This window comes from Sinocyclocheilus grahami, unplaced genomic scaffold (genome assembly GCF_001515645.1).
Source record: "Sinocyclocheilus grahami isolate Dianchi unplaced genomic scaffold, SAMN03320097.WGS_v1.1 scaffold167.1, whole genome shotgun sequence".
NCBI classification, from domain to species: domain Eukaryota; kingdom Metazoa; phylum Chordata; class Actinopteri; order Cypriniformes; family Cyprinidae; genus Sinocyclocheilus; species Sinocyclocheilus grahami.
Window position 1 is genome coordinate 715,265 of NW_015505346.1, and position 24,706 is coordinate 739,970.

General features: G+C 40.1%; 1 protein-coding gene across 1 annotated transcript in view; it reads left to right on the forward strand.

Annotated features, from left to right (window-relative positions):
* The window catches only part of diaph2 (diaphanous-related formin 2), a 329,306-nt gene that overhangs the window by 275,851 nt on the left and 28,749 nt on the right, over positions 1 to 24,706 (forward strand). The window contains exon 22 of the mRNA XM_016282860.1: positions 143 to 193. Within this exon, the coding sequence (XP_016138346.1) occupies positions 143 to 193 (51 nt within the window). The remainder of the gene's footprint in view (positions 1 to 142; positions 194 to 24,706) is intronic.

The following is a 24,706-nucleotide window of genomic DNA, read 5'->3' on the forward strand; positions in this document are numbered from 1 at the left end:
GAGTGTGTGGGCTGAGGTTTGACAACACAGAGTTTCAGAGTGGATAATTGGTTACGAACTCCTGAAATACCTCTTGTTTGACGTCTCTCCCTCTTTTTCTCTCTCTCTTTTTCTGTCAATTTCCACTTCGTCATTGTTGCAGGTGATCAAAGCCCTTCCTGTTCTGCACCTCGGTGGCCAGGTGCTAACCATGGTAACAAAATGAACCTATGTTTACCCCACTCGCCCTGCTGTTCTCCCTATAACACTTGCTTATTGCCTGGACTCGAAACAATTTTTGGTTGAACTCTAAACAAACTATACTGAGCTCCACAACTGGACGTGTACAGATAGCTTTCTCTCTTAGGCTTTGTTCAGGCTGGCTGCCTGAAATCAGAATTTTTTTTTTTTTTTTTTGCCATTTTCAACTCAAATACGTTTAATTGATTGTAGTCTGCATATCAGAATAACATTTTTACAAACTCTAATCAAAACATATTAATATGTACATTAGGCATGGCCGGTATGAGATTCTGACGGTATGATAACCTTAGATAAAAAAAATATCACGATTTCACGGTATTGCGATTACAGCTCTAAAATATGTTATTTTTAAATGTCTGGGTAAAAAAATTAACTTTTTTTTTCCACTAAACACATTTTATTTTTAAGAAACATATAGAACATTTTGGAACAGTAAACATGTCAGGCTAAATAATTAGAATAAATTATTAAATTCTTCTTAATTAAATGCAGTCACTTAAGTGAGCCTAAACCTGCAGCTCAACAATAATCAGAACATAAATAAATTATTTTCTGTAAAAAAAAAACTATAAATGAAAAAAATGCAGTCACTTAAGTTAGCCTAAACCTGCAGCTCAATAATCAAAAATATAATCAAAACATAATTTCTGTAAAAATAAAAATAAAAAAATTAATAAAAGATGCATGCATAAACCTGCAGCTCAACAAGGTTTTTGGAGACATGCTCGCTTTCTACACATTCATCTTTCAGTCCAAGTTATGAGGCAGGAATGTTCACCTTTCCCGGATTAAGTTTGGAGCGGTGAGGTACGAGGATGTGTGCACATACACACATATTAAGGAAAGAGAGAGCGCGAGTCTCTCTCACACACACACACACACACACGCGGTCTCTCCGTACAACACTCAAACAGTGGCAAGGTTTTTTTTTTAAATGCGTGATTTTTAACAAATGTAAACAATGGCAGGAGGCTTAAAAGTATAGACGTTAAACCAGCTAAATTTAATTATTGTACTAAATCGCAGAAAAGTAGGCTACAGTATGTACTTTAGACTGCTATTCCTCACTCTGTGAAGTGAGGAAACTAGTTGACGTTAGCTGGTTAATTAGCCATGTTATCTGCCTCGGTAGCAAGCCAAATAGTATTTATTTCAACACTGAAACAAACGGCGGGTGGGTCTCTGCCTTGATCGGGGGTGAAAGAGGGAGGAAACTGAAGATGACACAGATATATAGTTTATGTTCGACTTGGAAGTATTTATTTAGCGATCGGCGCTAAAAACGTCATCTGTACGGAACATCATTGTGTACGGAACATGGTTAGTCTACGTTACCTGAAAAGTTCCCATTCGACAGACTTCGTCTTTTTCGACGGGGGGAAAAGTTCCAGGGATTCATCTCCTTCGGCCATCCTACACACAGGTGACTCCGCTCGCACCAACCGGAGGGGTCGGGGTCGGGGTCATGTGCCCTCGCTACTGCACACAGCTGAGGGAGTCCTGCACTTTCCGTCTTTGACGACACGTAAAAAAAAAACCGCATACAGCAGGAACGGTATAACGGAAAATTTTAGTGGTTTTGAAACCGTGACTTTTCCAAACTGCGGTATACCTTGAAACCGGTTATCGCCCCATGCCTAATGCACATTTTGGAAATTTTCCAGCCTGAATAGCCAATTCGGCAATTTGTCAGAACTGTCTGATTTAATTTCTTTACTTGCAACATGTCTGTGTTTAAAGAATAAATTTGAACTATAAATCTGATTTAAGTGCAGTGTGAACAAAGCCTTAGAATTATTTGACTCCCAACAAGATTTCCATCAGTGCATTGATTTGAGCATTATCTAAGAGTGTGATGAGATGTTTTGTTCACATATATTAGGTAAGATTCTTTTTGAGGAAATCAACTTTTGATCTGGAAGTGCAGACGTTCCTTTGTATCCTCTCCAGTAGTCGGAGCTCAGGCTAGTTTCTCCTGTTTCTAGCCATCCTACGGTAGATTACCTAACTAGTGCACCCTTGCAGTGATGAAGCATGGCAGCACGTCCACGCCTAGAAATGATCTGTCTGAAGGGTCATTGCTTTCCTTAATTCCCATTCATGGATTTTTTTCTCTCTCTTTACTCTTCCTATAAAGCTTGCCGTTCTGTTTAAGTGTCATCCCATGCACAGAACACCAAAAATTCTCACTTTTTAATAGATTCTAGCCTTTCTCTGCCCTGGCCTGCTTTAGAACCACTGTGATAGAGCTTTATTGCACACAGTGTGTGTATGCCAGTTTCTTATATTCTATATGCCTGAAATGACTTGTTAATGTGTGCACGAAACAGATTCCCCTCACCATTATGTTTGCACGCCTTTGAATGGCACAGCTACAGAAATGCCTGTATAAAGCATATCCAGTACCACACTGAGCCCTTTGGTGAATATGTACATTATTTATGATGTCAGTGAATGTGTTTTATCTTGTAGCTTTCTGCTGTTTTACTGATATGCTACATGAACCATTCTGAATATATCAGTATAAATTCAGCGTCTGGATCAGTGGGGTTTGTTGAGAATTGTTTCTGTAAAAAGACTAGCAATAGTCCTAAAATAATATTACAAATTCAACAAATAATATAAAATGTGCTAAGGTCTGACAGGCTGCTAGGCTCATGAATATGAATCACTTTCATTTGAACTGAATTGCTGAAATCAAAGTGTGGACAGTGATGGGTGAGTGTTAGCGAATAGGATTACTACTTGTGCATTAATCCCGCCCACTCCCAATGGAACTAGTAGGAAGTGGCTTCTGCTTCATCTTAAAGATACAAAAGGCTAAAAAAATGACTAACTACAAAGAATTTTGTCATTTTGACAGTAAAACACAATATAGAGTACCACATGCATGTAGAGTGTCAATTCTATGTAGCATGTACTGTAAGACTATTTCGCTTTCTCTTTCTTTTTATGTGCATTTGAGATAAAGAGACGAAAGCTAGTTCTCTAAATAAAGCTACTGTGAGTGTGCACCTACAAACTAGAGTTTACATTACATTGCAAATCCATTGATATCAATGGGAATCATGCACTATAAATCCCGAGAGGGAAAACGCAGCTGTCTGTGGTACAATTCGTTGTATTACCACTTTATTTAAATACTGAACGGCACTTTCCACACCATCATAAATGAGCTAATCTATTTGTTTTCCTGTCAGACACTGTCAGAGTGTTCTAGTGTAAAGCAGTATTAGGACACAACCTACTCCGCTGAACTGATTCTTAGCCTCTAACTCAATCACTGGCGAGTGAGATCTAACAATTTATTAACCAATAACTAAAGGCAACGTTAATTAGATATGTTATGGATTTACTCAAAATGTAAGTGTTCTAGCAAGAATTTATTTAATAATTTAAGACACCTTTACTTTAGGACACTTTTGGATGTGCCTCTGTAAAAAAGGATCTATTTGAGGACAGGCATCTGCTTTAACACTTTGTGGAGAAGCTACTTTGAAACTATAGCTTGCCAAGAAGCTACTTGGGATTTGTAGTTAAAGGGATAGTTCACCCAAAAGTACAATTTTGTTTGGACTCCAGTGACCCCAGAATATCTTCTTCTGTTTTCTGCAAAAGAAGTGCGGAGGAAATGACGACAGAATTTTCATTTCTGGGTGAACTATCCCTTTAAAATGCAGCTTTAGATGAGCTGAATCCTTAAACAAAATAGCATGCTCCTCATCTCCAGCCCAAATTATTTAGTGATTGTCATTTAGCATTTGCAGTATAGTTGCATTAATCATGCATGTAACAATAAAGAAACCAGCCAAACATGACAAATGGTTACTAAGCTTAAAAGTTCTACTAATTAGGCTCTGAAGCATTGGTGCATTGATGTAGGTCAGCGTGCTACAGCCTTAGGGCAGCAGACTACCTTTTACTTGGTAACACGACCATGAGCATGCAGCCGTTTCAGCTCAAGATCAGACCCAAGCACTGTGCCAGTAGAGATACGGTAAATAGGTAATCCATTTTAAATAGTGTCACAAATTTTAAACTCAGGGGAGGAAAAAGAGGTCTGAAAGACCGATTTAATGCAGGATCCCTGGTCAGATCTGACCTATATTTTGCTATCAGGTTTTGTAATTGCTGTCAGTATTCCTAGCTTTGCCCACTAAAAGTATAACAAAGATGCTGTGGCTTACACAATAGCATGAATTGACTCGTAGCACATTGTGTTTCGGTGACTTTTCTGCAGTTTAATGGCCTTCAGTTGTTGCTTTGATGTGGAGTGTACACTCTTCGAGTGTTCCACTGAAAGACTTAAGATGTAATTATTTGTATTGATATGGCAAATATGGTTTTCCTAGTCGTTACAGCCAATGCATTTAGAAACTTTTGACGGTGGATTTCTACATATTTTTTTTGCTTGTGTTAGGGTTCTGCACTGATCTCAGGGGTAACCTTGAAAATGGTATTTTGTGATGAAGGCTTCCTCTGGTCCACTCCGCACTAAAAATCTTCTGTTTGAATGCCAAGGGTACTCTAAGAGATTGTTGGATAGAGACAGGTAGCTGCTCACACATCCTTGGCATCGATTTCTCTGGTCGCAGATGAAAGCCACAGGCTGAGTAGCTCTTTTATATGGGGCATCCCAAAAGGCACATCACTCAGATTTCTGAGGGAGACAATTTTATTTATTTACTGCCTTTCCAAGTCATTAAAATCTCTAACCTTCCCTTCCTGGGCTTTCACCTTCATTCTTTCGTCCATCAAAAGTTTCCCTGGGTTCAGGGATTCCTGTTTGACTTTGATTTGTGGAGAAATGGCTTATTAAAAACAGACGCAGCGATATAATGCGTGCCAGGGTTATGGGATTTGAACCCCAGTGTCTATTCTGCCCCTGGTCTACTAGTTAATTCGCTCAGGCAGAGGAGAAAGTGAGCCTTGTATGTTTAATGAAGATTAAATTACCTATTTTCAGTCATGAAATTTTAAAAGCAGAAAAGGGATGAATCTGTGAAGTAGCAAATGAGAAAGACAGGAGGAAGACGGTAGAGAATACGAAAGCCGGACAAAGATTAAGTTTTTTTTCCCTCTCCTTCCCTTCCCGTCACATAGTAAATGATCTCTCCATAATTTGTTCCTTACCTCTGCCTCTTAATGAAGCAAGGCCATTTTTTATACTTCCTCCCTGTCTCTACCCCCATTGTTTTTGCTGTCATTTTACTTCCTTGCAATATTGACAGAAAAACATCCTTTGTTACTGCAATAATTAATCGGTGTTATCATATTACAAACCTGAAACTGCGATCGTAAATCCCTGAGCAATTAATCCCTGATCCCTCCGCTTCCTTTTTACACGCACCAAACCAACCACCTACACACTTTATCTTCACACTCATACCCACAGCCATTAGATAGTAGTGTTGCCTGTAACACTTTTCGCCTGACAGCTAAGATCCCCACTTCCCAAAACCTCAAGCATTCCACTTGAGGGTGTTGATAGATGTTATTCATGTAGCTCACCCCAGGGCGCTCCTGCAGGAAGAAGGGCTAACGTGATTTGCTCAGGGCTGAAGGGACTAGAGGATAGTGCACTCGGCGATGGTGTGGATGACTTAGTAGATCCCTGATATCAATAAGGAGAACTGCTGCACAGTGACACTTTCTCAAGATTTGTCACCTGCTCGTGATAGATAAGGATATTTTTCTTCAGAAGTAAGGGTGGAGCTGTGTGGAACAGGGATGAGGGGCTGAGAGGCCATGGAAAAATGGTGTAATGGTGAAGTTTAAATCTGAAAGTAAAGATGCATTCTGTCGAAGTTTAGATGGATAGAGAAGACTCTGTGAGGGTCATCTGTTGGTGTAGGTGAGGAACCATGATAGAGATAAAGATGAGGATTTTATGTAGCATTTGAACAACCACAGAGCATATATCTGATGGGTGGTTTTATCGAGGCACTTAAACAAGCTGACCGTGTGACACATCCATTCTTAAAGAAAAATCTGATCTTGGTAAAATGCTAGTCCTGTGTGGCTCCTTTTTCCATTTGTCAATGTGTGTCGACCTGAGCCATTTGATTTCCAACAAGAGCCTTTCGACCTCTAAAGTCTGCTAAAAAAGAAACTGGTGGCTGCTTGTTACCCTCACACTGAGCACTCAGCGTTGGCTGTGGATTCAAGGAGTTTGTGCTCTGTGTGTGTGCAAAGCAGGCCGGGTCGGCTCCCGGCGACAGCCCTTTCAGGAGGAAGTCAATTGCACAGCACCATAAAGGACCTCAGACTTGGCTGCTTTTGTCCACTGCCTTCTCCCCCAGCATGAGGGGAGCTCCAATTGATGCGAGTAGAGACCAAGACGGAAACATAGGCCAAAAAAAGCTTTCTGGTGTCACCTTTGCTTTTGCTATCCTAAAGGCTTTTGGTTTTTATGGGTTTATGTTTTGTTTTTACTTATTCCTTTTTGTTGCTGTAAAAAGTCATTTGCATAAAGCGGAAACAAATGGGCCTTATGAAAGGTCACCTTAAGTGCTAATTGTCAATACTTGATCAATTTGCCGGGGCAAATATGCCTCAGCAGCGCATAATTGAGAGTTTGATCTGATTTTAGCCCGGCATATTTTCACTACGGAATTGATTTCACTCCCGGCTTGAGATGTTCTTAATATAGTCATAACTCACTTCGGGGAAAAAGTGAAAGCTGTATCTCTCAAATCAGACCCAATGAGCTTTTTAAACACAGCCCTCACTTCTCCCATCCTTAAAATATTGGTTTGATAATACTCCAAAGGGACGTCCACAGTCGAAAACCTCGGCAGAGGGATTAAGCCGTAGTCATGATGAATTGGAGAGAGAGTGTTCCAATAACGATCAGTGTAGGCCTACCGTAAATAAAGCAGCGTTCACAGGAATTTGCTTCTGCTAGAGGAGAATAAAGGACAACGCTAGCTTTTAATGCCATTTTTGGTGGCACACCCCACAATTTAACAGTGTGAGGTGTCTATTACCACAGACAAATAGCGGCTGAAGAGCGTCTGCATTTGTGTGTCCTTACTATCTGGGATCTGTCAGGCGCTGCAGTGCAAATGAATATTTTACCTTTCCATTTGCAGAGGTGGATGCGTGTAATAAGTAGGTATGGGGAATTATGGGAGTAGTTAGGAGGCTAGTGCTCATTTCCCGAATGTTTTCCTGAGGTTTGACTAGTGCGCAACATGCTGCCAGAGCGCACGTGTTCGTTTTTGCTCGATTCAATAGCATGTGCATGCCATAGGCAAGGAATCCCAGTGGCAGTTTGACAGAATTACTGTCAGATTGTCAAAGTACTGTACACTGTTTTATTTTACCACTCACTTTAGTATAGAAGCGTTTCTGTTATGCTTTGTGTGAGGAATATATTGTATTTATACAAGATGATGTAGCCTGAGGAGAGTAAAAAATATGCTTTCTGAAGCTCAAATGTAGAGTTGGGCAGTCAAGCTCAGTATCGTGGAAAGAAGTCATTAACTAATAAACAGCTCAGTACTGTGAAACACTAAATATGAAGATACTCCAGGGATGCACTCTTGTCTGCTCAAATGTGACCCCTCACAGCTGAATGTAGAGCAAGTCTGGAAGGGCCTTGCACATGTGCACTGCAGTATGGGGGGAGGGGAGGTGGGGGTGTCTTGCAGAGCTGAAGCACAGTCTGAGCTCCATACTGCCCCTGGTGCATTCTGCTGTGTATTCCATTATTATTTGTGATATCTATTATATTATATATGTGATATCTTTATATATGATATGATATGATGTTATATTATATTTAGGATGGAGGGTGTGGTGTATTGATCATTGACATTGATACATGCTTTACAACAATGTTCAATTTGTTAACATTTTGAATGCATTAGACATTATGAAATAACAATGAACAACAATCTTAAGCGGTTTTATTCCTCTAGGTAATGGTCATTTATAAAATGTATTATTGATTATTGGTAACTCCATTTATTAAAGGGGTCATATGATGCTTTTTTAAAGATCATTATTTTGTGTATTTGGTGTAACAGAATATGTTGACATGCTTTAATGTTTAAAAAACACATTATTTTTCAAATACTGTACATTATTGTAGGTCCTCTATGCCCCGCCTCTCTCAAACGCTTAGTTTTCTACAAAGTCCCTCCTTCCGACAAGCGCAGTCTGCTCTGATTGGCCAGCTGACCCAGTGCATTGTGATTGGCCGAACACCGCAAGCACGTGTTTGAAATGTAACGCCCTTACCATAATTGCGAGCTTCGTCTTTCAAAATAAATTTAAAGACAGTAAATAATGTCATTAGTTTTACCATCAGTTCAAGCCCGAAAGGGGAACAGACACAGTAATGATGCAGTACACAAGCCGCAGTTAAGACAGCTGACTCTACTGTGATGTGACGCTGTCTCTCTCTCTCACACACACACACACACACACACACACACACGATGCGCAAAACTCCGCATGACCTCCTCTCCTAGGTTCACGAAACGGTCGTCCATAAAATGCATTGCTGTTCTGTTGTAAGTAATCTTAAAGATTCCTAAATGCATCTACTTTCGGAAGGCCAAATAAAGTGCTTTTGCTTTCGCCTAGAAACACACAGCGTCTCCCTGACATGCTGCTTCAACACTAACTGCGGTTACTGAAACCACGCCTTCTTTCTTTGCGTGCACATTGGGGCGCATTATGCAAACATTTCCACATAGTGAGGTAGATATGTGGGGGCGTGTTAGAACGAGCCGTTATAGGGGGGCGTGGCAGAGTCTTAACTTTGATAAAGAATATCTCTTTGGATTTGAGACTTTAGTCTTTGCAACTTCAGGGATCTTATCTATTCACGAACAGCTTGTAACACTCCAAAGAGAAAGGAAAACTTGAAATCGCATCATATGACCCCTTTAAATGCATTATTGATTATTGGTAACTATTTGTTCATAATACATTAACTAATCTTAATATATAAAATTGAAATGTTAAAAGGGCATTAGTAGATGTAGAAATTAATACATTATTACATTAGAAATTAACATGCGCACACACACACACACACGTATATATATATATATATATATATATATATATATATATTTTTTTTTCAGTTCTTGTATTTTTTATTAACATTTCTATTTAGCTTTATTTACATTTTAGTTGTTAAATTTAAAATAATTTCAGATTTAAGTTTGACATCTAATATTCATATTTTTTATTTTATTTCTGCTTTATTTTCAGGTTTATTTAGTTTTAGTTAACAATAACAACAATGTATTAATTGATTATTTAGTGCTAGCTATTACAATGCCTAGCCTTATTGTAGTGTAAGAATGTTAAAACGGTATGAAGGACTCGGGTTGGTAATGTTATTATTACATGTTGACCAGATTTATGAATTCTCAAACCAGAGCACACAGGTTTAGAGAGGGATTCTTGTGAAGTGTTCACGTGAGATGCCCACCCACCTTGTCAAAAGCAATAAGAATAACAGTAGAATATACAGAATATACATACAATTTAGATGGGATTTTTCACTAAAGTCTGTAAGAGGTATCTCATTGCTAATAGTGATAATAGGTAATGCTAGTGTAAGCTTTAGTTGTTTTTGCTTGTGTTGCCTGAGGGAGCAGACGGTTCAGAGATGTGCTGAATGGAGCAGAAGCTGATGATGGCACATAACTGTGGGGACTCACCAGAAATTCCATCAGACCGGTGGCTTTCAAAGCACTGACACAGCACAAAGAGACACTAACACCACCACTGCCTCTCAGTGCAGTCCTGTTGAAAGAAAGAGAGAGGGGAGAGAGAGGTTGTAAAAGAAAGACAAAAAATAATGTAAGGAAAGAGGCAGAACACAGCCGAGAGCACTGAGAGGGCAAAATCTGGAAGCCTAGCGAGAGGGAGGAGACAGGGAAGAAATAAAAGGGGGAGAGAGAGAGAAATAGAAAGAGCTTGAATAAAGCAGAAGAGGCTTGTGTGTCTGGTCAAAAGCTGATCTCAGGGGGAATTGTGCGTGCGTATGTGCGTGTGTATGCAATCAGCAGGAATCTTCCCTCGCACAGGCACTCCCCCTCAAGTGAAGCGTGATCCTGGCTGACATCGCTCCATCACTAATGCTGACGGATGCCCATTTGCGACTCGTCTCATATTTATTTATTTATCTGTTTATTTGCGTCTGGTTTATTTATTGATGGAGCTCAAAGATGTGATGGCAAATTTCCATTTGCTAAAAAAGAAGGTTGAACAGTGTGCAACATTTACACTTGAATGAGCATCCACACTAAAGCTGTGCTCCACCTTTTCATTTAGATTTCAGCCATCCAAATAGCTATTCCTCTCTGGTAATGGAAAAGTGATATGGCCCATTTAGTTACTTAGCACTAATCCCACTGGTTTCATTGCTCCAGTGCCCTTCTCTTTCCTCCTGTTCTAGCTCAGAGGAAGTTGTGATATGTGACTGTATGCTGTGTTCTTTTCATCTTCACCTGAAAAGCAGCAAAAGTTTCCGCATTTTTGTTTAATGTGTAATTTTGCACCACTAATATCACCCAAACTTTCCCACTGTCTGTCATTGGTTAGTCAACCGCATAATCCTCCCCAAAACTCACATCACTGGCGTTGCTCAAACAAACAGAGCAAAGTTTTGATAGCACGCTTACATTTTCAAGGGAATCGACCTACGAATGTCTCACTTACAGCCTTTGCATACTAATCTGAAATAGCAGGGTATTTTATCATCAAAAAATCATACACATCACCTTTAAAAGTTTAATATGCGCTTAAAAGTACATCAAACTGGAGTCAATGATCATGGAGATATCTTATGCTCTCTATTACCTCCCTAGAGCTAATCATATCTAGGTTTTCTCATCTCTACAGTGATGCAATGTGTGTGCAACATGTGTCATTGTAATTGTTTTTCATTTTCACAACATCCGCAACATTTACTCTCCTTAGATGGAAGGCTCACCCACACAATATTAGTCTTCACGCAACCGTATTGGTGCGCTTAAAGAGCAAATGAAATGCCACCTCCACGCTTTTACCAAGCACCCAAGAGCCTGTGAAATGTATCTTGTGCTTTTTCTAGACACATTAGACACATTTGTACGGGATGTTCTGTGGAAATTAACCTGAAGTCACTTAGTAAGAATGTTACTCGGGCGTAAGTTCATAGTACCATTAAAAGAGAATATTTTTCTGTGCATCAAGTCTGGCCCAAGATGTCATATATTTAATATATTAACACTTGAAACTGTCTAAATAGACTTATACTTTAACGTGCTGTTATGGAGAAATCTAGGATTTTTATATATTTTTAAGCTTTTTTAATTTCATCTTTCCCAAAAGCAGTGTGCATTTTGTTGTATTTTCCTTGCTTGAATCTATAGTGCTATGCTAAGGGTAATATTGTAATGTGTTTCCCGACCCAAGCAGTGTTGACATTAACAGTGTTTACAGCAGTTCTGCTCTAAAGTGAAACTCATGCATAAACACTATACGAAATTAAAATGCAGAAATGTTTCAGCTACATTTGCCCCTAGTTGAGAGCAAAGAAAACAGAGTCAGATTACTCCCCAGCAAGGGATAAATGCACATGTACCGTTTATCTGCCGTTTTCTGTTTGTGAGTAAATGTTTAAGAGCATAAGTGTCAGTGAACTGCAGACACGGTAATTGATCAAGAGAAGTTCCACTCTAACGGGGGCGTCCAAGTGCTCTCTGGAATTGCAAATGAGCTTTTATTTTATTCAAATTCAATTTCATTAATGTTCTTGCAGACCATGACGTTTTCAAATAGGTCAAGAGGTTCCCACTAAGTAGTCTGAATTTGTTTAACAGGCCACAGAGGTTAGTAAGAGGATACAAGCTGGCATGGTTTCAACCCCGCTGTAAGTGATCTCAGAGCCCCAAGCTGGACTTATGCTAAATACATAGCTATGGGTGAATATCCTCAGTAATCAAAGGTTACGGGTTTCAGCCAGTGTTTATCTTTGTGCCTCAGTTTTGGCTCGGTGAACTCACTGACTTGGTAGACTTCTTGATGAATGACTGGATGAACGTTTGGAGTACCAAGCCACTATTTGTTTGTGTTAAGTAGAATATAAACTCAGCGTTAAACCAATGCGATGGTTTGATATCCATGCTTTTGAACAGCATAAACCAGGAACAGAACGTCGTCTCGTTTGTTCTAAAAATTCAAAGGGGCATAAACAAGAAAGATAACAACTGCAGCAAACCTCCACGAGACACCTTTGCTATTCATGAATTCCATAAATTACTATGTTGTGTGGCTCCCCTGTAAGAGATGAATAATGTGTGGGTTTTAAAATAGACGGTGGGCTTGAACAAACCCATTCTCCAGAAACGCCAGATTAAGAATAGGTAGCGTGGATGCGAGCGTGAGGCCATTGTGCAACAGGAACACAAGGCAGGGGTTCGCGGACAGTGAATCAGCCAGAATCGGTGTGGCTAAGTAACCTCTCTGCCCTAGAGGGAAAAATAACTGCAGGATGAAGCGATGCACTACATTACCTCAACTACAGAGCTCTTTTCCCAGCAGATGTGCTTTCTTCATTGGATCAGGTCACCTTTTCCCCATAGTCCTGCACAATGGCTGAGGAATGAGGAGGTTGCGCCCGCTGAGGCATGCATATGTGTTGTTTAGTAGGGCACAACCATCTCTGTATGTGACGTGGCAACCTGGAGGCAGTGACGGCGCTTGAGAAAAACGGCGTTAATCGAACTCATGCCCTCTGTCATCCTCTGTGACAAGTATAAACACTCATACAAACACTCACACTCACAGTAATTTGCACCTCGCATACGTTTTGATTAGCTTAAAAGCATGTAAAAATCTCTGGAGCTGCATGTTGTAAACTTGAGTTTTAAAGGCATATCTTATTCCGTCTTAGATATTTTCATTAATATGTTTACAGTGCTGCTAACCGGCTGTCTGAAGGATGGATTTTTCTTATGCCCATTGTAAAACTTTTATGACTGTCGATAAGGCTGATGGGCCGGTTATTCATTTTTTACGGGATCTTTTAGTAACAGAATAGATGGTTTGTGCTTATAAATCCTAAATAATTGAAGAAAGGAAACAGTCGGTGAAAGGGGGCTTTTATTGAAGGCGATGCCTTTGGTGCACAAAGCCATGAGAGTTATTAGCTTCATGCCATGTCTTTTTGCCTCACTCATTTAAATTCACTCTGTACACTCTCACACAACCCATCTTCCATTCATTCCCATGTTCGTACCCGTACATCATTCCTTAGGGTGGGCATTGGTTTTGTCACAATAAAGAGAGAATATTTTCGTGGTGCCTTAGACCCCCAGTGGTTTGCTCTATCAATCGCCATGCTTTCTGGCTGTGCAATGGAGCAGATCCTTACTAAAGAAGAGCCCCTGCTCTCATGTGTGTTACATTAATTATATCAAGATCTGACATCTGACCCAAACGTTCACTTAGCATGTCTACCGTGCCCTGACCTATTTAAATGGCCAATCAGTCACCAGGACCATGGCGAACGAGGTGCTGACAATGACTGATATTGTAATTGAAAGGCGGCGATGTTTTACAGCGTGCATTTTGTTTATGTATCACTATTTGCAGAGCTGCCAATGAGGAACGAGCTTTTAGATCTAATAAACTGGAGCCAAGTGCCCTCCACCCTCAACCGTCCCGCTGTTGTCAGTCATCTCCCCTCATAATAGGAAAGCGGGCCTCTACAATAATTGCTTTGATGGTCCAGCCTGAACAAATCACTTCTGGGCATAGAAAGAGGCCTTGGAGATGGCAGCCAGAGAGAAAAGGTGGGAATAAATTAAAGCACTTTGTGTTCCTTAGGGGCATGTGTCCCAGATTTCTTCAAAGAATAAAAAAAAAATAATAGAGAGTAGGGGAAAATATGCTTCTTTCTTTGCTTTAGGAATAAATGTAGCAATAAATGCAGAAATACGCATCCACTGACCATCATAGTGAAATGGGTTATTCACAAAGAGACAAAAGACACTACATAGTTAACTGACATGTGAAGAAAGGGGGATTTGAGTGGAAATAATCTGATTTTGAACGGGGCTCGCTTTATAGAAGTACCTCTGGTTGGCTCTTTGTGCGCCAACAAAAGTTTCTCTCTTTAAATAGAAGGCTTTGAATGTTTTAAGACTTGTGAAAAGAGGACTAGTGGATGTTCCAGGCTAAACTTTGCCAAGGGCCCCGCTGCTAGGCCTTAGTCCAGGATTAGGCCTGGGCCATTAAGATACCCTTGGGATAGGACTAAGATGGATTGACGCTGATGTCCATTTTGTGTCTTCAGTGCCTGATCTCAGTGAAAGATCTGAAAGGCGTTGTCACAAAGGACACTGCATAAAAGCCAAAAAAAAAAAGTGTTCTCATGAGTTTATTGGCTACAACAGTATAATATTGTATGTATGTTGTTATTTAATGTTATGAGGAAAACACATTTCATTTATTTTTTAACTACTTCTACTTTCCATGGGAATATATTTTAAAATGTCCTTTAGTCCTGAGACGGCAAAGCTGAAGTTTTAGCTCAGTGCTAAAAGTTCAGAAGTCATTGTAATATGCTGATTTGGTGCTCAATTATTATCAATTATTATTGGTATTCAATTATTAATTATGGTTCTTATTGTTATCTGTTTACTACTTATCTATGTTGAAAGTAACTTGTCATTTTGTGGAAATTTTAATGATGAATAAAGTACAGCATTTATTTGAAACAAATCAATCTTTTATAACTTAAATATCAACATTGATAATAATAAGAAATTATTATTGAGCACCAAATCAGCATATATTTGCATATATTTGATACACCTAATTATAAACAATCTAATATTGTGGCAGTGAGTCTTGCATGGGTATGAATAACTTATATTTTCTTCAGAAAATGTGAAACTATCACATAAAGCCGTAATCAAATAGTGTGTTTGAGAATTGCATCTAAGAATAGCATTAGAGTGAAGATTGAGCGAAGTGAGGAGCATTGTTCAAAATGGGCGGAGGAGTTTTCACATTGCGGCGAGATGCCGGTGCATAGGGCAAACTCTATAAAAGTTTCACACATGACCTCTTAATTACAGCTGCTGGGTTCAGTGTGCATGGCATCATCAATCCACAGCACCACACAATGCCGCCTCCCTCTGCCTCCGGCACAGCGTGCGAATGTCATCCAGAATGACTTGACTTCCCAGGGGCAGAATTGTTTCCCAAGCTCTGGAGGCACGCCCCTCTTTAGTTCCAGCAGTGCTCCCACCAGCCCCCATCCCAACACTGACTGTTTGCTTTTACTTTTTTACCTTTATTTTTTCCATCTCAGTCCCATTGACAGTCTATTACAATTCTTTGGAAGTGCAGGTGTGCTCCCTGTGTCCCTGCTTTAATCAACAGGTCAAACAAAGGTTTTTAAAAAATAAGTCAGTTAATTGAAGTTAAATTGTTGACATTGTAGGGAAGGTAATAATAGTGCTGAAGAGTTACTTTTAAAAGTACTGTATTGCATTTCAATGTTGTGTTACTCAGTATAAAAAAGTAACTACTGACATTTTCAATAGAAACTAATGTTAATTTTAAGATAGTTATCTTTTCTTACTGTCAGCTAACTGAGACTGTTTGAAGTGTTGTTTTTGCTGTTGACTAGTATATAGTAAATTGACCAATACTAATTTCTCTCTACCATTATTTTATAAATTATTATTTAAATATTGTTTAACGTTTATTTTAGTCGTTGAATTATGCCCCCTAATCACAACATGGGAGAAGGGAGAGGCTTTCAGTTGTATTTTTCAGTTGATAAATAAAAAAATAAAAAAAGGAAAGTAGCTTTCATTAAGTGTTTGTAATAGTAACTTGAACATAGAGTGCAACAGTTCCTGTACACTTTTTTAGCGGCCTTGGTTCTGTAAGTATTGTACCCATTCATTTTTAAAGTGGTGATTTCTCTGCAAAATCATGGGTAAGGTAGTTTTTCTCCAGGAATTCCACTGTTAAACATGATTATAAAAAAAAATAATAGCCCTGGTTTTAATCTAATACCATTGATTAATCAACCTCGTAGCTCACAGTAGGTCTGTGTTTTAAGCTTTATAAACTATTGTTTAATATTAATTGTGAATTTTTTACTTTTGCAACCTAATGGTTGCACTCTGTTATGGTGTAAATGTAACAAGTGATACACTAATTTTTACTTGAGAATGTAATATGAGTCCATAACAGTGACATGGGTAATAAAAACCCTGTCCACATCATTATCGATAGTCACCGAAGAGATGTTAAAAACTTAATGAAGAGCTGCATCACTCTCAGGGCCCCTCTTCATCAGTACGCAAGGCTCATTTCCTTTTTTGACTAATCATTGCAGCATCTGTCTCGGCTGTCAATTACAGATATGCCCTTAAGGGTGAGGTGTGATCATATCTTTTTGCATCAGAATTCTGTCTCATCCTGGTTTCAGACTTACTTTCCACTGTCATTCTTTGTTAAGAAAACAGCTAACAAGTGTAGCCACATCGCAGCGTTTCTCGTGAAATAGAAAAATCTGATTTAGCATGCAGATGCTCAATTAAGGCAGCGCAGCATCTCGCAGCAAAGGACAAGCTGTGTCTCCAGACGCTGAAGCAGCCATGTGTCTCAGGTAAACGTCGAAGCCTTTGCCTCTCCCCATCCATAATTAACTCTCTCCTCCATAATTCAGCTCTTTTCTCCTCAATCCTGTGATACGACATCACCCCATGCTAGTTAGCTGAGCAGACGTGTGTGCCTGATCCCCATGACATCCCGCTGACACACTTCTCCAGGACTGACTGTTGGTGAGGAGTGTGATGGGGTTAAAACCAGACCACATCTGTTGTCGTCTCACATGGTCTATTTTGTGTGCTCCTGTGCAGAGTTGTGGTCAAGAATTGTGTTACTTAGCCTTCGCTGAGTTGCATCGTAATAAAGCCTGAGGGCTGTGAGGAATTAATAAATTCCGGTTTTGTGTGTGTATGTGTCACGTGATGAAGAAAGGTCAGAGCCCTCTGATATGCCTGGCCTAGGAGAAGAGTTTGAATTCGCCTGCTTCTGTTGAGCAGCAAATTGAATAAATTGGAATTAGTGCAGACTTAACATGACCTTGCTAATGTAGGATATTGTCCATGATTCAGAGGGCGAGAGATAGAGAGAGTGAGCAAGCTGAATGGCTGTAGAGTACTCAAGACCATACATCATTGTCATCGCACCTTCTCTCTTCACTGCCAGCTTATTTACTGCCCATGGCTGAGGTTTAGAGAGACAGAGAAGAGAGATGGACATTCCCTTTCCACAGAATGTGCTGCTGCTGTTTTTTAGGTTAATTTGTGGCACAAATCCTAGGTGGATACATCTCCTGTATTTATTTATTCATGTCTTTTTTCTTTATTTTTTGTTGTAACACATCAAATGGGTGATTTCACACATGCGTATCCTGATTAAATTCAAGCACGTGGATTGTACCACTTCCAACCAGAAAGGGGGGACCAAATTCTAAATTTCTGTATAGTATCTGCTTCACTTTGAATCAGTGAATCTTTCTTTGTCAATGTGATAAATATCACACATTGTCAGTTACAGTGAGACGTTTTTAAGCACAGCTGACAGACACCGGGTCCTCCAGTGTTACATTGGCGAGCTTGTGTTTTTAGTGTCATCATGACTCAAAAAATAGCTGTAGTGTCTATAGTTTTTCCTCACGTTCACCTTGAAGCCTGTGTTGCACAAATTGAGCATACCAGCCAACCCATCTGTCAGCCCTGGAGAGAACAAACTGTTGATACTAGCCTTTTTTTCCATGGCTGAGAACCTGTTGTTTTTGGCAGAATCTGATAAGGCGACGGCAATGGCTCAGCGTGACATGGTTGCTACACTGTTGCACCTTTGGTTCTTCTGAAAATGTGAGGAATTTTGCCTCGTTTTGAAGATGCTTGTCCTTTTCTGGGTCATGTCATTTGCATAGCCAGTGTTTAGGACAGGTTATGAAGCATTCTTGATTCACATGCAAATTTAGTGGTTATCGGCTGCAGGAGCTGATGAACAATGGGGTGTTCAAAACATACGGCCCACAAGAGGAAATGAAAGTCCGCCTTTTTCAGCTCTGCTGATTCCATTATAGACACTATTATTGGCTTAGAATGGCAACATCTATTATCTGAAGCCATTTTATTGGACAGGGATTGTCTTTTATTAATGCCAGCATTAATCAAAGAAACCCCAGTGCAACTTGATGATGCCCTGACCCTCTCTCAAGTAGATAGTGTGACAATGCAAGATCACTCCTTCCTGTCATGTGGTTGTCACTTCCTCTAACCTCAACCCAGAGAGCTCACAATTATTAGGTACAGTTGTCATTCAGGAGTAAACAGGAAGTGAACTCTCTGCCAGACACAGAGATTCTTTGAATGGCATCGCCTCAGTCGTTTTTATCCAATCGTGCATCTTTTTATAGGGACATTTGTGAGGCTTTTAGCCAAGCAAGGTTGAGAAGGCTTACCCTCTATTTTAGTCGCCCCCTCATCTAAGTTGACATACAGTTCACTAATTGCGCTGGCAGTTACCCTGAAGCAGCCTGGGATATAGTACCTTTTCTCAAGCGCACAGGCTTGTGATGTCAAACCACTTGAAACTGAACCTGCAACCTTTGTGTTCAAGCCCAGATCTTCAAATACGATGCTTCCACCAAGGCTGAATAGGAATTTACTGGACGTCAAAGAAATACAGCACAGCTAATGCATTCTGGGAAAGATATTATATATAAAATGCAATCCCAATTCAATTCTAAATGATAGATAGATAGATAGATAGATAGATAGATAGATAGATTGATTGATAGAGATTCTCTGACAACCACTGAAATCCCTCCATATAATGAGTATTATAGGTCTTTCCTGTCTGTTTTCCATCTTTCCTTTAAATGTCACAACATTTGTTATGATCAGTATTCATAGTGTGAATGTAAGGAATTTGTAGTGTGTATAAATGAGAAAGTGGAGCAGTTTTTCGCAGGGAGCTAAGAATAGAGTAGAGCCTGTGGCAGAGGGCAGGAAGGGGAGGAGGAGGAGAGCAACTGGAGTGTTTGAATAAGAAGCCTTGTCAATTAAATGCTAATAGAAAGCTCTGGGGAGATGCTGTTGTGTTCTCAAAGGTAATGTCTGTTTTCTTTCTCTCTAGTCCCTCATGGTTTCTGATTTCATCTCGACAGGAATTTATAATGCCCTGTAAAGTTTACAGCGTGCTGTTGTCCACAGTCTAACCTCCTTATTCAGTCGAGTAGCTGCACACCCAGATATGGAGGAGTCAGGAATCGTGAAAATGATGATATATTCTACGATGCCATAATGTTTATTCCTTCTCCCCTGACTCTGGTTACGGTGGATAATTTTAGCATATATAAATTTTTGGCTGAAGGATCAGAAAATTCACTTTCCTGTTACCCCCCCCCCCCCCCCCATGTCTAACAGACCCTATATAATGACATGAATAAATATGTCTGTGCAATCTGCTGACTAAATATGCCATTTTCACTGCTTAAGGGGGAAACTTCCTTTCTTCATGGGTAAGATGGCATCTAAAAATAAATATGAATGATGTGTGCTTTAGTCTGAAGTTGTTCATACACACTGTAACACAGTTCATAGATCAAGAAGAAGGAGGCGGGAACCGGCGAACATTTAAACATAACTTTAATAATAAAATAAACAAACTAAACAAAACTAAAAATAGCACGACAGCCCCTCACAGACGACTGCCGCACACAAACAAAACCAAAACAACATATATAGTCCAGGTCTGGTCCTCTCTCATCCAACACGGTCGTCACTCCTCCTTTTATCCTTCCGGAGCTCCTCTGTGGGACTCGAGACCGGTGAGTGGCGCAGGTGTCACGCATTATCATTTACTCCACCGGCCTTGTTCCGTTCCCACAGCTTTCGGCCCCGCCCCACTCGTCACACACACATACCCAAATTGTACATCAGGATACTATGACAGCATCAAGGAATGGACTCGTGTTCCGAAAAAAACATATTTTAGTTGCCCATCATTTGAATGACAGCTCTGTTTGATTAGAAAGATCTAAACCTAAAGTACTAATTTACTTGATGTTGATGGCTTGATGGCTCGAGCAGAGATCAAAGGAGGAAGCAAAAATTCCAAGTTACATGAAAACTAACAACTCCTTCCTGCGCCAGCAGTCAAGAGCCTAGCTTTTTAAGAATGTGTGTTGCCAAAATAAAGCTAATTGGTTCTGCTCAGGGCCAAGTTGATAGCTCAAAAAGAGTTTACAGTGCCTCATGGTCGACAAGTTGACACATTCTGTTCTCATGGAAAATATGGCTTTGTGAGATTGTCTATTTCCGTGCAATGTTCCATTTGCAGGGGCTCAATTCGCCAGGCCCTTCACCTCTTCGGCTTAGCCTTAATCTTCATTTAACCAGAGCCCAGCAGAGAGGGTGATCACCATTTTTAGATTTTCAAGCCTTTATTTAATTCTTTATTTTAATGTTTTCCATGTGGCAGCTGGAGAATAGACAAAGGTATGCTGTTATTAGAGAGGCATACCGTTGTGAAATATTTGAATTGTTCAATAATTTTAGGCTTAAGATAAATGTTTAAAGGGGTCATATGCAGCACAGATCAGCTCCAGGCATGACGAAGCGGATATCGTCCTCTTTTGGAAGACCAAACAAAGTAGTTTTGCTTTCACAACGAAAAACACAGCGGCCTAGCAGAAGCCCAGGCTTAGCGTGAGCTGAGGCTGGGCTAGAGTGAGCTGAGGCCGGACTAGAGTGTGCAGAGGCGGCGGGGTTGAGAACGGTGCAGCCGGCGGATCCGACTAAGGAGCGGCAAGCACATGTGACGACCCCGGGTTTCGTCCACGGTGAAATCCGATCCGGCGATCCACAGCACAAAGTTGATGTATTCCCTCAGCGACCAGCACGGATCAGCTCTAGGCATGACGAAGCGGATATCATCTTCTTTTGGAAGACCAAACAAAGTAGTTTCGCTTTGACAACAAAGCACACAGCGTCTGCAGGACATGGCGGAAAGCGGCAACAATACTACAGTGAGAATAAAAGTTACGCCTTCTTTCTTTGCATGAACATTTGGGCAGAGTTATGCAAATCTTCCCACATAGTGAGGTAGATATGTGGGGGCGTGTTAGAACGAGCCGTTTTAGGTAGGTGTGGCTGACTCTTAACTTTTATAAAGAATATCTCTTTGGATTTGAGACTTTAGTCTTTGCAACTTTACAGATCTTCTTTATGCACCAAGAGCTTGTAACACTCCAAAGAGAAAGAAAAAGTTGAAATCGCATCATATGACCGCTTTAAAAGTGCACTCAGTATTTTATTTCCACAGTTTACCTGTGAAGAAATTTCACATTAAAAAAAATTTAAATTGTGTTTCTTTCACATATTCGAAATGAAGCAGGTTGCCTTATGGAAGGTGCAATGTTGAGGTGACATCAACAGTCAAATAATTCTCACCTTGGTTACCACCCCTCAAATTTCACTTCTGTATTAAATAAATGTCTTTTTAGTTGTGATAGTGCCTCAGACCACATTCACACTGGTGGGGCACTGCAGTCTAGGTAATTAATTATTTACTGTGTGTGTAAAAATTAGGAGTTACAAAATAAGTGCTCTAACTTAAAAATACAAGTATCATTATGCTACATCTAGGACTGTGTGTGTGTGTGTGTGTGTGTGTGTGTGTGTGTGCATGTTTATGTGGTGTGAACACACATATTTATAAAAAAACATGGGTATGACATAGGTATTACAATGAGAAGGTGATTTATGAGGACATTTTCAGTGTCCCCGTAATTCAAAAGGCTTATAAATAATTCAGAATGAGTTTTTTAGAAAATCTAAAAATGCAGAAAGTTTCCTGTGAGGGGTAGGTTTAGGGGTAGGTTTGGTGTAGGGCAATAGAAAATGCGGTTTGTACAGTATAAAAACCATTACGCCTATGGAGAGTCCCCATAAACAATGAAAAACAAACCTGTGTGTGTGCGTGCGTGCCTGGGTGTGTGTATATATATATGTATATATATATATATATATATATATATATATATATATATATATATATATATATATATATGTATGTATTAGGGCTGGCCAAGTTATCGCGTTAACGCATTAATTGATTAACTCCGACAATTATTTTATCATCGCGCGTTAATGCAGTTTTTTATTATGAAAGTCCGTTGCTCACTGGCTCTGAATACATATACAGACAAACCATGGGTCACAGGAGGGGTGGGATGTTCATCAGTACTGTCTTGGGATGGGTGTCATCACGCGTCTCAACCAATGAGAGTATTTGGGGTGGGCTTAAGACTGCAGCAGCGCTCATATGAAGCACTCATGACTTCATAAGTGGGAAATAGGAAGTTTCTGATAGCACGTGAAGGCAGCAGAGAAGCGCTGTCACTCAGCACAGTGGAGTGCATCGTTTTGTTAACTTTGTGGTTTATTATTTTGAGTCATTTGGGACGCGTAACACACACGGCCCTCTCACAATATACTACTTTACAGATCTATCACTTTTGCCGCTCAGAAATGTTCACGCAATCATGCTGCACATATCAGAAGTTCCGCGCTCCACTCACACTACATGCATACCATGCCCGAGCCCAACTGAACCGCGCTCTGGCCCACCTCTTGCAACCGAGCCAGAGCTGGCTAAATGAACCGCAGCACGGAGTGATCACACTGGTTAAACGAACCAGGCTTTGGGGGTCAGATGCACTCGGGCACGGGTAAGATTGCCTTGTTTGATACACCCTTATTCTCCCGCAGCCCGCAAACACAAGTCTCTACCCACCCATCAAGTGTTGTCCCGCGCCACACTCTGCTGCGTTAGGTCCCGCGATCCTACTAGGTCCCTGCAGGTCTCTACTCGGAAGGTGCCTGTTATAATGTTATGATCAAGGCTCTGGACTCTGAGCATAACTTGTTTTTCTATATCAAACTATAAAATATTTTCTATAAAAACGTTAATGCCCTGGCAGTGGCAAATAGCTTTGGTTTTATATTTAATTTGATTACATTAATGTTATAACTTGAGATTTACAATAAATATTTTAACTGCTACTATGTAAAAGGAATACTTCTGTAAAAAGGCACCTTATTTGTTTAAAGTGTTTGCAAACCAAATGTTATTGCACTTTTGTTCATATAGCAGTACTTTTAAATGAAAAAAGTGCACAATACACTACTTTTGAATTCATTATTGAATTGTGTGCATAACAATGCGATTAATCACGATTAATCACTGAAAATCATGTGATTAATCATGATTTAAAAAATGTATTGTTGCCCAGCACTAATATATATATTTATATATATATACTGTATATATATAATGTTTTATTTAATATCATTCTTTTTGTTGTGATTCATTACGCAAGCACACAGTGAAGTATTTTAAGTTTATCTGTGACACTCATTAAAACAAACAGTTTGTGAAAAAGATACGTGCAATGATTTCAATTCATAGTATTATTATATGGATGAATCCATTGGTAATGAATCTAATGGAGCCTGATTGCTAAGAAATGCATACTGTACTGAGGGTGGCAAATGGTACGTTTTAACTCTTCACAGAGAAGTGTTACACCCTTAGTACATATAGAAGGATTGTATGCTGTACTGAGTAACTGTTTCATATCTGTGGCCTACTCAGCCGATTTGCCGGGCTCTTTAGAGGAAAGCTCATTTCCGGCCCTGTCTCTACACAGTTCATTCCTTCCACTGTCGTTTCTAGTGACACGAGTAAACCTCAGGAGTCCAGTCTCCCTCCAGCCCATATGTAGGCCTGTGATTGTATGAATAATCTCCAGGTCCCATATGGCTGAATGTCCTGGTGTATTTGATCAGAGCAGTGATGAAAGGGTGCAGGCGTCACAGTGCGTTTGTTCTGCCATGTTTGTCGCACACTCCCGTGGCATGCCTTCGCTGGGCAGACGCTCGCAATTTACCTCGTCAGGAGCATGTGGGTACCCACCACACGCCCCGCTGGCACGTCGACGTGTAAACAGATCAGAGCGCGGGCCACAAAGCAGTCTTCCTCTGCCATGCTCCCCTGACTCACCCCTTCCTCAGCAGTCACGAGCAACACTACTGTCATTTATAAACTTTTAATATCAGCTCCTGTGGGTAATGGCTAATTTCTCCCAGCACATGTCTCTTCATTAAAAGTTGATTTCTGTCAGAGAGGATCCCTATCACATTAGCTCCAGTCACTTGGATGGGTATAGGTTTTATTCATTTATTTATTTTTATTTAATCTGCTGTGCATTTCTATTTTTAATCACACCACATCCTTTGACTGGCTGGAAGATCCGTCTCTCTCTCTCTCTCTCTCTCTCTCTCTCTTTCCTCCTCCCCTCCCTCTTCCTTTCCTTCCCACTCTCTCTTTTCTTCCC